Source organism: Salvelinus fontinalis, chromosome 11 (assembly GCF_029448725.1).
Source record: "Salvelinus fontinalis isolate EN_2023a chromosome 11, ASM2944872v1, whole genome shotgun sequence".
NCBI classification, from domain to species: Eukaryota; Metazoa; Chordata; class Actinopteri; order Salmoniformes; family Salmonidae; genus Salvelinus; species Salvelinus fontinalis.
Genome location: NC_074675.1, coordinates 54,665,165 through 54,680,977, shown reverse-complemented (window position 1 = coordinate 54,680,977; position 15,813 = coordinate 54,665,165). Strand labels below are relative to the sequence as shown.

The following is a 15,813-nucleotide window of genomic DNA, read 5'->3' as shown; positions in this document are numbered from 1 at the left end:
GAGCACGTAGTCCTCAGACAACCTCCATAACGATGAGCAAAATTTAAAAAAAAAAAATGATACAAATACATTTATATAGTACTAGCTTGTTGCTGTCAGATGTTGAAACTGGGTTTTAAATACCTTATCTAAAGAAACTGTACATTCAGTATGGGTTAACAGGCTACATTCCCTGAGTCAGGTGCACTACAGAAGAAGACAAAGTCATGAAACATTGGATATCATTTCATTTATTAACTTTTTTTTTTTAATACAAAATATTAGGAAATTAAGCTTGAATATCATATCACTAGTACAGTGCCACAGAGAGGCGAGACAGTCAAACAACGATAGTCTCTAAAAACTCTTAAGAGCTGAACAATGTTCTACTGTGTTGTTTAAAGTCCTTTCAAACCCATCAGAACATTGCCAATCTGGTTTTCAGTATTCCAGAATCCTTGTGATGGATGCCTCCAATCAAAAGTCTGTTCTCTTTGTTGCTATGGAAGCTGGAAGTTTTTTTTTTACCTTGTTCAGTATCCTGGACTGTTTTCATAGGAAAATATGTTTGCAGCAAAGTTTTATGGACCGGTTTCACTGCAGGGTGACCATAATGCCCAGCAAATCAGGAATGGGTACAGCGGTCCCACATGTTCAACCGTCACCCCGTTGTCCAGAGTGACACCACATTCGATTGTGTTACCACAGAAACAGCCACATCGACTCCCCTGAGATCAGAGGGTACTTTGATTTTCATAAATATTTTGTTTTTGACCAAACACAAGACAATTTCTTCTCAGAACAGAATTTACAGTGATATAAAATATACATACTGCTTACAAAATAAAGTAAACCTGCCTGTGTAAATGTGGTCTTAACTGACTCGTATAACAAGCATTTGTTTTAAGTGGAAAAAAATATATGCAGAAAACAAAACAATTTACAACAATCCCGGGTTATCAGAAAAAAGCTCCCAACAGAGAAAAATAACCAAGGGGTCCCCCTCTCTCCCTGTGAAATGAATCCTCCCAACAGGAACTAGAACTGTACAGGAGAAACCATTCTATCCCAAAACGGGAGTAGACGTGCTGTGAAATAAAGTGGCCATTTTGTAACACATTCACACCTTAGTGTTTCTTATTAAATTAACATGTTCAATAAATACACAAGGAAAAATATATATTGGTGTGTACAATCCAATGGTACACTGATTTTAACAGTGTGCTGTGTCCCCCATGCTTTCAAGGCTTTCTGTCATGTCGACAGTCTCTCTCACAACCACTGTCATACTGGTGATGGAACACACAAAGCGGACTGACCGATTGGACCCAGAGTCCCAATCGATTTGACCGCCAGCCAATAGGGACACTGACATGGCAGCAGTCCCAGCTAATAGAAAAAGAATGCACTTCGATTACCCGCAACCGCCTGTGATCAAAGTCTTGATTCTCTCGGATTAGCGTCGGGACATTTAGGCCTGGAATTTGCATCTCTTAGCGTGGCGTCTGTCAGCCGGAAGAAAAACTCACAATCAAGTGTTCTTGATCCCTTCTCAACCTTTCAGTGGGTCATTTCGGATTCGGCAGCCCTTGCTTTCTCCTCCTCCGTTGGCCAGGTCACTTCCTGCTCTTCTGTTGTCATTTCCTGGTCGTTGCCTTGTGTTTCAGAGTGCGCCGCATGCCTCTCTTCTCTGTGAGCCTCTCCTCCCTGGTCCATGGTGCTCTCTGGTAAGGGGGAAGACTTGCACCCCATACATGCCTGAGAGGGAGGTGTAGAGAAGGGTTAGCTGACAGCCAAAACACTTCCTGTATGATCACTTGTGGATGAAACAGGTCATATGGGTGTAGGTCTATGTTCACATAAAACAAAATAAATAAAGTTACGTTTGTACGAGAGGGGAGGGGTGCTTACCGAGACGTTGATGGCGCGTGGCAGGCGCCCGGTACGTATCCAGGGGTGGACCTGGCTCAGTTCTCTCTTCTGGTCCTCAGTGAAGCGGGGCTGGCGTTTGTGCATGGCCCGTAGGGCCTCGCGGTCCTGCCGCAGCACCGTCTCCCTGTCCTTGGTCGGCAGCTGGTAGGTCATCATAACCTTGTGGTCAGTGTTGGCCATGAGGAGCCAGATAGGATCCTGCAGGACACACTTAATCAACTGCTCCTCCCCGTCGCCTCCTGCTCTGCTGCCACCTGCTGGCTGCTTGCGGGAGTGGTCGTTCTCTGACGAGTCGATGCTGCCAAAGTACTTGCTGGTGTGGCTACTGCGACTGCGACCTGGGAGAAGACGACAGAAGAAGTTGTTATAGGTCAGACCTGAACCGGCTGGAGTTTTTAGTGTGATCAGTATTTTCCTAGTGATTGGGGTATTCCCACTTTATGTTTGAGTGACAGCTAGAAGATTCTAGGTGACATTTACCTAGCGATGTAGGCAACAACAGAATGTCAACATGTTCTGTTCCATTTGCCATGTCAGGCAGTATTGAGGGGTTACTCACTAGTTCCACTGCCTGAGGAGCTGCAGCCGTTGGACACAGTGCCCAAGCAGTCAGAACCCGACCCAGAGGACGTGGAGCCGGTGCCTGAGCGAGAGTCCTCTTGCAAGAGCAGGTCCAGTATGTCACTGGGGGTGGATTCACCATCCTGGTTGGAATCATTGGCCTAAAGAGAGAGAGAGAGAGAGAGAGAGACGAAGGAGAGAGATATGAGTTATAATACCTTAGCTAGACGTATTGAGTTCAAACTATAATGAATAATGTACATTTAGAGATGACATCTTTTCAACTCACGTTCTCCTTGGAGTCATCTGCCGATCTCCCCCGAGTCCCTTGTGCGGGGATCGTGGCCTGTAGCGCGGAAGCAGCCGGCGCTGTGGCGACCTCCGGCCGGTTGCTAGGCGACTCCTCCACAAGCTGCAGCAGGTTGAGGGGGGAGGAGCAGCGAGAGTGGAAGAGGGGCGACTCTGCACCCTCCTGGCCCACTGGTACTTGACTACATGACTGGGGGGTGCTGGACCCAGAGGCTGGCCGTTGGGTCTGAATAGGCATGGCAGTTTGCATGAGCGAGGGCATCGTAGGCATGGGGCATGGCATGACGCTGGTACCGGGGAAGGGGAAACCAGCGTTGGGGTTGAAGAATTGCTGTGGGCCGGGGGAAACCGTGGCGGCACCCGGCTGGGGCATGGGGCTTCCCATTGTGTTCATGGCTGTGACCATCTGGGGGAGGTTGGGGTTGAGCTGTGGGAACATGTAGTTGGGCAGCACCAGGGCCATCATAGGAGGCACCATCTGGTTCTGTATGGGCTGGGAGAGGGGAGGGTAGATGGGGTAGAGGGGGAGCGTACCCGAGGGGTAGGGCACAGAGGGCAGGCTGGCCTGGGATCCTACGGAGGCGGGCCAGGAGGATGTTGTGGGAGGCCCCAGGGGCATCATTGGGAGGGTGTAGGTGGAGCTGGGGGGGGAGTTCATGGGGACGACGTTGGGGCCCCCGACGGGTCCGGTCAGGCCCAAAGCCAGAGGGCCCCTCTGTTCTGAGGACTCCTGCTGCTTCAGCCTCTTGGCTCCACGGCGGCCACTGCTGCCTCCAGCTGCATGGTAGTCAGGGGAACACGCTCCTGAGAGAGCGAGAGAGAGATGCATAAGTTAACAGAACAGTGAAGTGTGGATTTCAGTGCAGTTGGATAGGTGGCCCGAGTTAAAAATCTAGTTGATGGAAAGAGTGTTGTTGAGAAATGCATTTGTACCTCTGCGACGGGGGTTGCTGTTGGGGAGCGGGCAGCGCAGGGCCGAGGCTGGCTCAATCACCCTCAGCTGGCTCAGGTCACTGAAGCGACAGAGGAAGGCTTGCTCCTCCTGCTGTGTGTGAGCAGAGAGCACCTCCTTGGTCAAGCCTTTGGTCAGGCCACTTCCTCTCCGGCTGGGTGGAGAGGTCGTTCTGGGCGGGGGAGGGGCAATGATGGCGGTCGGTGGAGATTTGGTCGTGGTGGGAGTGGCTGGCATAGGAGTGGGAGGAGCATCTTCCATGACAACGTCTGTGTAGGAGAGAAGAGAGGAGACAGAGAAGGAGGAAACGTTATAGACAGTTTCAGAAAAACACTGAGAAGAGGAAAGGCTGGACTCGGCGGCTTGAGAGAGAAAGAAAAGGTCATGGAGAGAGAAACAAACAAGCTATAAGAAACTAGATGGGGTGAGAGATAGACGGAAAAAAATAACCACAAGAGACAAAACAGAGCAACGACAAGCAACTATGAGTTACTATCAAGTAACTGAGAGTTTCCACGGACAGACACCGGTGGCAGAGAGACTCCCGTGACAGACCACTAGTTTAAAAGGAGTGGTATAGGAGACAGACTCCCGTGACAGACCACTACTACGGGCCAGGAGACAAGCGTGGCGGCCATGTTGTCTTTCCCACCTGACTCGGGGAGCTTCTTGTCTCCCACGTGGACGATGGTACTGCTGAAGCTGCACTGAGAGGTGACTGAGGCTACACTCTTCGCCTTGTGGCTGTGCATGGCCAGGGGGTGTACCCCCGCTGAGTCCCCAACCAGGGTGACTGTAGTAGCTGGATCACCTGTAGCACCCAACACACACACAGACAGACGAACGGACAGGCCTAGGTGAGTCAATCGTACGGATTGCTCTCGTGGTAAAACCCAGCCCCCAGTTCAGCGTGTCACAACAAGCAGGCCTTTTATAGAACAGACAAAGTTCTCATTAAGAGTCCCCTCGCTCTCGCCCTCGCCCTCGCTCACTCTCTTTCACACTCGTGTGTCCCGTTTCTCCTGTGGTGTCTGTGGACTGCAGTGACCAGTGGTCTAGTCCAAGTCTAATATAGCTGTAGGGTAACCTGGTGTACAGAGACTATCTAACAGGATGTAGGGTAACCTGGTGTACAGAGACTATCTAACAGGATGTAGGGTAACCTGGTGTACAGAGACTATCTAACAGGATGTAGGGTAACCTGGTGTACAGCCTCTATCTAACAGGATGTAGGGTAACCTGCTGTACAGCCTCTATCTAACAGGATGTAGGGTAACCTGGTGTACAGCCTCTATCTAACAGGATGTAGGGTAACCTGGTGTACAGCCTCTATCTAACAGGGGCTGTAGGGTAACCTGGTGTACAGAGACTATCTAACAGGATGTAGGGTAACCTGGTGTACAGCCTCTATCTAACAGGATGTAGGGTAACCTGGTGTACAGAGACTATCTAACAGGATGTAGGGTAACCTGGTGTACAGAGACTATCTAACAGGATGTAGGGTAACCTGGTGTACAGCCTCTATCTAACAGGGGCTGTAGGGTAACCTGGTGTACAGAGACTATCTAACAGGATGTAGGGTAACCTGGTGTACAGAGACTATCTAACAGGATGTAGGGTAACCTGGTGTACAGAGACTATCTAACAGGATGTAGGGTAACCTGGTGTACAGAGACTATCTAACAGGATGTAGGGTAACCTGGTGTACAGAGACTATCTAACAGGATGTAGGGTAACCTGGTGTACAGCCTCTATCTAACAGGATGTAGGGTAACCTGCTGTACAGGGTCTATCTAACAGGATGTAGGGTGAATGTACCTTTTGCATTCCCAGCGGTTTCCTTCTGTTTGTCTTCGTCCGATGTGGACGTGCCAAACTTCCTCTTAACCGTGTTGGGAACGTTACAGCCGTCCAAGAACCTGGGAGGGGAAGTGACAACGTAAGTCCATTTGGTTCATTTTATGAAGTGCACTTGATTTCAATTTAGGATTCAAACCATAAATTGAATCACTATCAAAACCACCACTGTTCCCAGTAAAATGACTATTAAATCCAGCAGTATTCCCACCAGTACATACCTAATGATGCTGTCCAGACAGTTAATCTGTTGGTAGCTGTAGGCACTGGGAGGCTCCTCCTTCATCAGCTGGGTGTTGAACACCGGGGTTTTGGGTGGACACGCCACCTCCGGGATCAGACTCTTGACGGGCTCCACTTCTCCAATGGCTCGGAGCGCTGTGACAGCGTGTCTCCGGGACAGGGCTCGGTTGCGAGAGTCGATAAAGACCTGCTGCCCGCTGGTCTTGACCATGTGCACGTCCTTACAGATCTGCTGGAACGTCATCTGGGTGAACAACAGCACAATGACCATAAAGTCAGTGTGTGAATATATAGGGTGGTAGGTAGCCTATCGGTTAAGAACATTGGGCCAGTAACCAAAAGGTTGCTGGTTTGAATCCCTGAGCCAACTAGGTAAACAATCTTTTGATGTAGCCTTGAGCAAGGCACTTAACTGTAATTAAGTCTATAAGTCCCTCTGAAGAAGAGTCTGCTAAATGACTAACATGTAAAATATGAAGACCTCTGCGTGCGTGTGTGTATAGGCTTTTAGAGTGTCTTCATTCCACTCACCGGTTTGTGCAGAGCGACCACGGCTGCCTCCATGGCCTCCATGGCGTTGGTGGACTTGCTGTCAGAGGCGGAGGAGGAGGCCGTGCGTCGGTACTGCTGTTCGTGGGACCAGGATCCATTTGAAGCCAGGCTGCTGTAGCCCTGCGACCCTCCGCTGTGGACCGGCTGCACCAGGAGACGGTGGATTTGCTCGCTCAGCTGCACGATCTCCGGGGCCATGGGGCGGCCCTCGCAGCCCCGCAGAGGGGTGAACACGTCCTCGGTCAAGGGGCTGGTTCGGACTTTGTGGCGGCCTACGATGAAGGCCACCTTCCTGCTCCAGGGGTTGATGAAGGAGGACCAGCTAGTGTCGATGGTCACGTACTCCCCACTGCGGGCACACATCCTCATGGGAGAGCTGTCGAAGGGCTGGCCTGCAGACTGGAGGACTGGAAGACGGAAGGAAAAGAGGTTAGAATGGAAGAACACTAAGCTTTACAGAAAGAGAGCGAGAGAGAGTGACAGAGAGAGACAGAAAGAGAGAGAGAGAGAAAGAAAGAGACAGAAAAAGAGAGAGAGACAGAGAGAGAGAGAGAAAGAGAGAGACAGAAAGAGAGAGAAAAAGAGAGAGACAGAGAGACAGAGAGAGACAGAAAGAGAGAGAGACAGAAAGAGAGAAAAAGAGAGAGACAGAAAGAGACAGAAAAAGAGAGAGAGAGAGATGACATGATTCAGACAGAATGAGAATAAAATAGTAAAATAAGACTGAAAGATGTGGAGGAAGACAGACAATAAAAGGTGTACTTACTCTTCCTATGTATGGCCACCATGATGGGTCTGTCCTCTGGGTGGAGGTAGAGGAGTACAGGGCTTCCCACCAGGTCCTGGGGAAGGTAGCCTAACAACGGCACAGCCCTTTCATCTACTTCCTGGAAGAGACAGCTGGGAGTGTGACTGGTGGAAAAGATCCGCTTGTCAGCCGGGATCCTGGGAGCTTCGTATCCAGACTGGACCCGCTCAGCGATGAGCAGGCAGCAGGGCTGGGGGTCTGACGTGTCTAAGTCCCTCAGGGTTAGCTGATAGGGGGTCATGCGGAAGGGGTAGTATTTGATCTCGCCTCCCTGCGCCCGGTCGGCACTGATGCGACAGAACATGGACTTCCCCTGGGTGCAGTCTGTCGGTGGGGACACAGAGGCCATGTAGGTGGCCCAGGCGGGCAGGCGGCAGGGGGCCGTGCTGCTGTAGAAGGTGCTGACGTCTTGGGGAGCCAGCAGCTCGGAGAAGATGGCCCCCTGGAGCCTCTCTGGCTTGCAGCGCAGCAGGGATGAGCCCTCCGGGGAGATGTACACCACTTTGCCTGTCAGGAAGGACACCGCCATGGAGAAGGTGTCCTGGAGGGAGGAGGAGAGAGAAGGGGGAGGAAGAGTGTGAGTCAGGAATGATTGCTTGCGTACCGTGTGAGTCAACTGCATTAAAAAAAAAAGTACTTTCAAAAATAACGTGAAATTGAAATACGTGTGTGAAATGCTTAGTCATTGTTTGGAGGATGTTGACGTACTGTATTTTTGAGGGTGTACTCTGAGGCGATGTTGTCCAGCTCCTCAATGGTATACGCAGACAGATCCAGGCTGCAGCCATGACACTCCTCCACACTCCACTGGTGATAGTACTCCTGGTTGGCCCTCACCTGCTTCACACAGTTCAGGGCGTACTGGAGGGCGTCCAGGGTGCTGGAGCGACCTTTGCCCTTGCACTCGGTCGGTAGACGGACCTTGAGCTCCTTCAGGGCTTTCAGCATCTCCTTCTGGGTCTGGACGCGGGCCGTCTGGTGCTGCTCGTTGCTGCTGCAGCCGGAGGTGGAAGGAGGGTCCTGCTCTGAGCTGGCTGACAGCAGGCTGTAGGCCAGGGAACTGCTGGGGGGAGACGGGCTCTGGGACGGAGAGTTAGAGCTCTTGTTGCTCTCCGTGTTCTCCAGCATCATGCCCGAGTCCTTCTGGCTGGAGGAGCAGTGGGAACTCCTGGACTGATGTCCCCTGGACCCGCTCCCTCCCTCACTCGACTCCCTCTCGCCGGAGTCGTTCCCACTGGATAAAGCGTCCCCGTCATCTGAGATGGGACCCCTCTGGTCCCCCCCAGACGAGCCACCGGAGCCGGATCCACTTGGAGAGGATCCTCGCACCCGATTTGCCAAGTCCGAAGTTCCCGATTGGCTGCCATGGTTGTTGTTGCTGCGGGGGGAGCTCACTCCTGTTCCCGCCTCCTCTTCTTCATTGGCGCTTCCCACTCGTCCCCAAGTGTCATCGCCAGCGGCGGAGATTGAGTCGTCATAACTCATAATAGGTTAGGATGGGGCTGGTTAGGCTTGGTTGAGATAAAGCTCTCTCACCAAGTGTAATGTAAGATAATTATAGAAAATGTTTCTTTTCCAGTTGATTAGGTGGGACTAGCGTGACTGCAGTTGTGTATCGTGGTTGGTTGATTGGTTGATAAAACACTAAGAGAAAACATTGTTTCTCCTGAAAATGTTGAAAAAGAATATAATATTAGTTTTTGCTGAGACCCTCGGGTCAAGTGCTAAAGGGTGAGGGATCCACCCGCGGTTTTCCACCCGCAGAAGGGAGAGATAATATTCTGCTAACTAAGTAGACCAACGTGACTCTCACAGCTGGACTGATCGAGAGACGCTGCTGCTTCCGCTCAAGAAACGACTGGGAAACAGAAAAGAACAGGTCGCTACTTCTCTCTTGGCGTCTCGCCTGCTCTCGGCCGTGTGGCTGTTATTCTCCGGGCCGTGTGGCTGTTATTCTCCGGGCCGTGTGGCTGTTATTCTCCGGGCCGTGTGGCTGTTATTCTCCGGGCCGTGTGGCTGTTATTCTCCGGGCCGTGTGGCTGTTACCCTCTGGGCCGTGTGGCTGTTACCCTCTGGGCCGTGTGGCTGTTACCCTCCGGGCCGTGTGGCTGTTACCCTCCGGGCCGTGTGGCTGTTACCCTCCGGGCCGTGTGGCTGTTACCCTCTGGGCCGTGTGGCTGTTATTCTCTCGGCCGTGTGGCTGTTACTCTCTGTGCTACAGGCCACCTGGTGGGGAGAAGGAGAAACAACAGGTTAGACTTCATAGTGTGGACTTCTTTTCTCTCGAGATCGGATTAGTCTGATGTATTGAAGCTGGTCTATGCATTCTGTCAACCTGCTTTGTACCAGTACAATATTATCTTGCCTTGTCCAAACTGCAGTACAGTGGGCTTTGTGGGAGGTTTGGCCTACAGAGAGAGAGATTATATATAAATAGTGAGGGGGTCTCCTAGTCAATACTTACAGCGGCAACTCCTTAAATCTTTGATAGTGTCTATAAAAAAACAATATACCCAAGCTCCTTTGGTGTACCAGGGGGCTCTGAAGAGGCTTCAGGACCTCAAATGGAGGCCACCTTTTCAGTTGAAAGCCAAAGGGAATATCAAATAAACCTATGAGAGGACAGCACTGCAGACAGCTGACGTGTACCTCTCTCTGTGTGTGTGTGTGTGTGTGTGTGTCCACATCTATCAATACCTTTCTATTAAAATGTTATAATCATTTTGTGCTTCCTTCTGTCCATCTCCCCATTTGTCCATCTGTGTGGGTACAACAGTCCCCGACTACACCAGAGTCTCTGTCAGCAGCATGCAGTTTAAGCCGGTTCCTAGCTGCCCAGCATGGATGAGTCTGGCTGTGTGTGTGATTGTGTGCGCACATGTGACCAGCACCCAACTGTTGGTCCATTTCCCAGACAACCGGTGCAAACCAGGCCTCCCTCTAGCTTACAATAGAAAGACTCCCATCTGCACCCCGGTACAGATCTCAATTGCTGCCAGCCAACTTGTAATTTCAGCTATCGTCATTGGTAACCTAATTCTCTTGCAGGACAGGTTAAAGTCTTAGTCTGTTCAACTAAGATCATCACTATCCCAAGGTTGGTGCCATAAAGATCAGCGGTTATTCCTGAATGGTCCTTCACCGGGAGCATTGGCAGGCCGGTCCCCTACGCAGGGAATGTTCCTCTAGTTACTCCCCAGAAACCTCTCCCTTAAATCCCAGAAATCCTCAGAACTAGAAGCCCAATGCTGATACACATTTGCCATTTCTTCTCTCGCTCACTTTCTCTTTCGGGCCAACATCAGGTGGCCTATAATTGGTGTGACGCAGGCAGTGTCGACAGCAGCCAGGTTTAAACCCAGCAGAGCGCGGTCACCGAAGAGCCGTCTTAGGTCGCGGAGTCTGAGTGAAGGGGCTCAGCAAGAAGCTGATGACTCAGGAAGGATAAGCCTAAATGAGTAAACGCGTGTGTTGAGTGACAAGGCCGGATGTGATTAAAAACTTGATAAACAACAAGAACATCACCTTGGATTACCGGTAAAACCGGTAAAACACATGATCTTATAAAGTGAATGGAAGTAGATTGAATGAACCGACTCATACCAATTTGATAGTGTCTACCGATGGTGTCTACAATAGTCATGTTGGACCAAACCCTGTGTCACCATATGGGGCAGAAGCCTAGTGGTTAGAGCGATGGGCCAGTAACCGAAAGGTTGCTAGATCAAATCCCCGAGCTGACAAGATAAAAATCTGTCATTCTGCCCCTGAACAAGGTAGTTAACCCACTGTAGGCTGTAAATGAGAATTTGTTCTTAACTGACTTGCCTAGGTAGAGGTTAAATTTTAAAAAAAAATGTAAAAAGCTGTTGGTCTGGGTGGCAGACAGACCCTATGGATGACACAGCACAACACATCCTGTGCCTCAACTGGGAGATGGAGCCATGCATACTTCCCAGGCTGGGTAACTGTTCTCAGGTTACAGCCATCCAGATCACCTCCTGACCCAACATCTGAAGCAGCCACAGCCAGTCATGCAGTCCCAATACCCCACTCACCTACCCTAACAGGGTCATAATAACTCAGTATTATTAGGATGATATTAACTATGGGCACCTACCGGTGCCTGGCATTTCCCGTGGTCTTTCCAAACTGGATCCAAGCTAAAAAAAAAAACAACTTTTCTCTGAATGAAGAAATATTGGCAGAAAATATATTTACTGTTCAAAGCTGTGTAATAATGACAGGAAATCCGACAAGGAGTGCGTCAGAGTCCGAAAGCCAGTGGGGAACCGGGGAAAACGTTGGCATTGTGCCACTCTAATACAACAACATTGCTGTATTGTGTCCACAAATACAATTTCTCAATATAAGTGGCAAGTTCCTGTTTACAGATGAAGACAACTACCCAGGTCAACACACATGCTTTGTTCAAATAACTGTCCCTTTCCATCCAGACCTAGTTTTACAGTTGTAGCCTGACAAAAGCATTTACAACCGTGGTCTATTCCGGTTATGTAATAAACCATTAGGAACTGAAGTGCCCACCAGCCGCCCGGACATGTTTGGTTTTAATTCCTCAAATATTCTTCCGATTCTAAATCAATCTTTTTTTGGTTACTTTACCCCTCGTTTTTTTTTTTTTTTTTTTACATTAACAGCAGTAAAACAGCCTAGATTCTTGTACAGAATCTGAAATCAAGGAAACATGGACCCATATTGAGAAATGCATGCATCACAGAGCATCACTCTAACTATAATACATCTAGAGATTGCAAATAAATTAAATTCCTACCACAATGTGCAGATGTGTTACAGACACACGTCGATGAATCAGAAACGTGTGTATAGTTATCTTCTACTAATGTTGCTAAGATGTAGCAGAGAAGATGGCATGGCATATGGCTCAAACAATTAAGTTCGGCACGATCGCGTGAGCAGTAAATAAGAACAAATATTCACGGTTGTAGGTTGAGGCGGGCGGGTCCGTTGGTGTCTCTATGAGCGTCTGTAAATTCTGTTCCTTGCATATAACTCCCAGTGTGGAGTGAGATTTTAGTGGCCCGTCATCGCTCCCTTCTGCTCCTCTGTTCAAAACACATGATGCACGTGTACTCGGCTGTGCTTTACCCGAGCCTCACAGGCTGCTCATTGGACAGAGCGCCCAGCCAATGACAGATAACTTAGTACTGTGCATGTTTCGCACAGTGACCGTACCACTATGATGAAAAACCTAATGTCCTGCTAAGAGTCCATAAAAAAAAGACTAATTTAAAAATGTCTTTCCCACAGTAGTGATAAACATTTATTGAGAGAAAAAACACGATGCCTTAAAAATAAGTGAGTTTGTTTCTTTTCGGCAGGGCCTAAAAATAAAATAAAAATGGAGCTCCCACATGGAAAAATCCTGATATTACATCAAAATTGTCACAATGTGACAACAGGTTACATACCCCTCCCTCACAAACGTTAGGAGACTAACCTCGTTCATGGGCCAGATGCAGCCCAGGAGAAGACGTCACATACAACGCATAGGCTATTAAATCAGGGCTGAGCCGAATATTTCTTAGCGTCGGCAAAATCCATTTGAAGACGCAGTCTGAGCCATATTTAGTAGGCCAACGTATAAGACTTTGAATGACCCAGTACTAATGAGTACTTTAAATCTATACATTTCAGCAGGGGAGTGTAATTTTGTGTGCCATCACACAGTAATTACAGGAGCCGTAGATATTGTAACCATCGTGGCATTATCGTTAAAGCTATACCTGAGTGTTGCTGCTTTGGTAGACTCTGCATTACAACCACGAGTCATCAAATACTTAAAACTAAATAATGGATTTAAAAACAGACACCAAAAGAGATGACATGACTGTACGTTTCAAATCGTTGAATCAATACGTTTCAATCAACAGTAGGAGTCGAAGCTGACCGAGACATGGGTTCATCAGCACTGACATTTCATGTAAATGAAATATGCCCAAGCAAACTAAAGCCATCCAATGACCATTAGAGAACAGTGCTCAAAAGAAACTGTCAAATGTCCCAAATGTTCAAGCTCATGAGAAAACTGTCAAATCCATTTCCCAATAAGTTTTATTCTCAAAACATTTGCATATTAGACTGATTGGCTGACTTTTTCCACTTGAGCCTATATCATGCATCAAATGATTTACTTGAGAGCCCCTGTGAAGCTGTTAAGTTACCGTAGAAACGGTCATAGTTACCGTAGAAGCGGTCATAGTTACCGTAGAAGCGGTCATAGTTACCGTAGAAGCGGTCATAGTTACCGTAGAAGCGGTCATAGTTACCGTAGAAACGGTCATAGTTACCGTAGAAACGGTCATAGTTACCGTAGAAACGGTCATAGTTACCGTAGAAACGGTCATAGTTACCTTAGAAACGGTCACTTACAGTGTGACCTGACAGCAAAATCGGTGGACTTACATGACTATTGTGATAAGACGTGATCCGTAAAAGGATATTAGTGGCGTTACAGTTGTGAAACAGTTGAAGGAGCTGGTTAACACTGGAGAAACTGAATGTAACAAGTACAAGAAACGTAATTTTACAATCTAGAAAGTTTTCCTCAACCTCTCCACCAGTCAGTCACTTCACTGATACGCAACTCACTTACTAAACTTCCAATTAATCTCCCAGCATGGTTTGTTAGACTTGTGGCTAACTGTCTACCAGTGACTTGTTGATGCCATGCAAGGAACAACCACAGGGTGTAATGCAGTAATGGATGTGAACCAACTGGTTTGGTGTAGAAAATAATGTGAGAAAACAGGTACACTGAGAAGGACCATTGTTGTTTACGCCCAATGAATTACACACCTCTCTGAGGTAAACCAAACTTATTCCTCTAGGATAACATGCCGTTTGTTAGAAGAGGCCACCTGTCTAGAAAACACATCCAAAGCTCTAATCAAATCTACAGCCCAGCTCCATCAACACATTCACTCTCTCACCAGGAGAGGTGGATGGCATTTAATGCACGCTGTTGGAGCCGTTTGCAACGAGGACACTGTTTCTAAAGGATTATGTTGTTTTCTCAGACAGATATCAGGTAGCCTAGTGGTTAGAGCATTGGGCCAGTAACCGAAAGGTTGCTAGATCGAGTCCCCGAGCTGACAAGGTAAAAATCTGTCTTTATGTTATGCCCCTGAACAAGTCAGTTGGCCTTGTTCAGGCCGTCTATGTAAATAAAGATTTTGTTCTTAACTAATTTGCCTAGTTAAATAAAAAATATGCTGACTCCCGAGTCACAGCGGTGTACGAGTCATTGGCTCTCTCCCTGTCCCCCCCCTCTTGCTCTAGCGATCGTGCTGTGTAGCCTAATCTCGGTTGGGTGTCCTCTTTTTACCAAATCAGGCCAGTAAATTTCGGGTTAGGTTAAAGGTCGTTTGTTTCAAAGTGCTGAGTGTTATTTTTAACCTCATCTGTTCTGATGTGTCTTTATGGCCACAATTAGAGTATTTTTTATTATTTTTAATCCCAGGCACCGTCCCCGCAGGAGGCCTTTTGGTAGGCCGTCACTGTAAATAAGAATTTGTTCTTAACTAACTTGCCTAGTTAAATAAAATAAAAATCAACGAGACACAGCCCCCTCTATTCTGCATCTGATATTCCACCTCTCCCCTTGTAATCCCTTGTCTCTCTTCCCAAACCTGATTGGCTGGCATGTTCAGGAATAGCTACAGTAAACTATCTTGCAAGTGAAAATGTAATAAAGTAACAAGATAAAGTTACAATAAAGTTATACGTCACATTTGAATAGATCCTATCACCACGCGTAACTAGGTAGAACATTATTATTATTTTGGGCCAGTCAAAGTTACAGTGAACGAGCCAAAAGCAGCAAAGCATTCATTGCCCGGTGGATGCATTTGAGTCAGCGTGGTCATGTTAGCTGCCGGGTGATCTTTAGATACATTTTTTTTTAAAGATACAACTAAATAATCAACATGTCTTTGTCACATGCTTGCTAAACAGCTGGTGTTGACTAACAGTTTAATGCGTTTACGGGCCATAGAACACATACACAATGTGCGACTAACTATATATATCTACAAAAACTGTAAATAAACCGGAAAAAAAAGTGACATAGCTAACGTTAGTTGGCATTGGTTGACGTTCTATTCAGACACCACTCCCAAAGCGCAAATACTGTTTTTGTAAAAATATAAATAAATCTTACCTTTAATTTCTCTTGTTTCGATATTGTTCTCGAATAGTCCTTGTCAATAAGTAATGTCTTAATTCAAAAGGTATGGACCATAGAGATAGTGGACTTCTCTCCCCTGCTTCGTTTCTGTTCTGTCGTACCGCACACATTTCGCTTCGCCCATGTCAGTCTACACGCATAGGTACACGTGCCCTGTATCGGTTCCATGGTCATTTCTATTGAACAAACTCATTGGCTCTCAGTTAGCAAATACCCAGCCCAGTTACACCCAGGAATGTTCCCATTGGTCGAGGAGAGCGGCGCTTGCCACACGGGACTCTGCTGTGCTTAAACTCGCACGTTGCATCGTGCATGCTCTCCGAAACTAAAAACAGACTTGTAGATTTTTTTTTTTTTAATGTAACCATTATTTAACTAGGCAAGTCGGTT

The 15,813-nt window shown here is 47.9% G+C and overlaps 1 protein-coding gene across 4 annotated transcripts; it reads right to left on the bottom strand.

Annotated features, from left to right (window-relative positions):
- Positions 1-209: 209 nt before the first annotated feature.
- per1b (period circadian clock 1b) lies at positions 210-15,565 on the bottom strand. Of its 4 annotated transcripts, none has more exons than XM_055939054.1 (12): positions 15,397-15,565; positions 7,902-9,419; positions 7,152-7,734; positions 6,365-6,792; positions 5,812-6,077; positions 5,552-5,652; positions 4,386-4,544; positions 3,715-4,002; positions 2,762-3,585; positions 2,471-2,633; positions 1,891-2,249; positions 210-1,737 (listed from the first exon to the last, which is right to left on the bottom strand). In XM_055939054.1, the coding sequence occupies exons 2-12, from the start codon at positions 8,676-8,678 to the stop codon at positions 1,540-1,542; spliced, it is 4,146 nt and encodes a 1,381-aa protein (XP_055795029.1). In that variant the 5' UTR covers positions 8,679-9,419; positions 15,397-15,565; the 3' UTR covers positions 210-1,539. The 4 variants fall into 4 exon arrangements, with proteins under 4 accessions (XP_055795029.1, XP_055795030.1, XP_055795031.1 ...); XM_055939055.1 differs by lacking the exon at positions 15,397-15,565 and adding an exon at positions 11,989-12,297; XM_055939056.1 differs by lacking the exon at positions 15,397-15,565 and adding an exon at positions 12,156-12,297.
- Between the last annotated feature and the right edge of the window lie 248 nt (positions 15,566-15,813).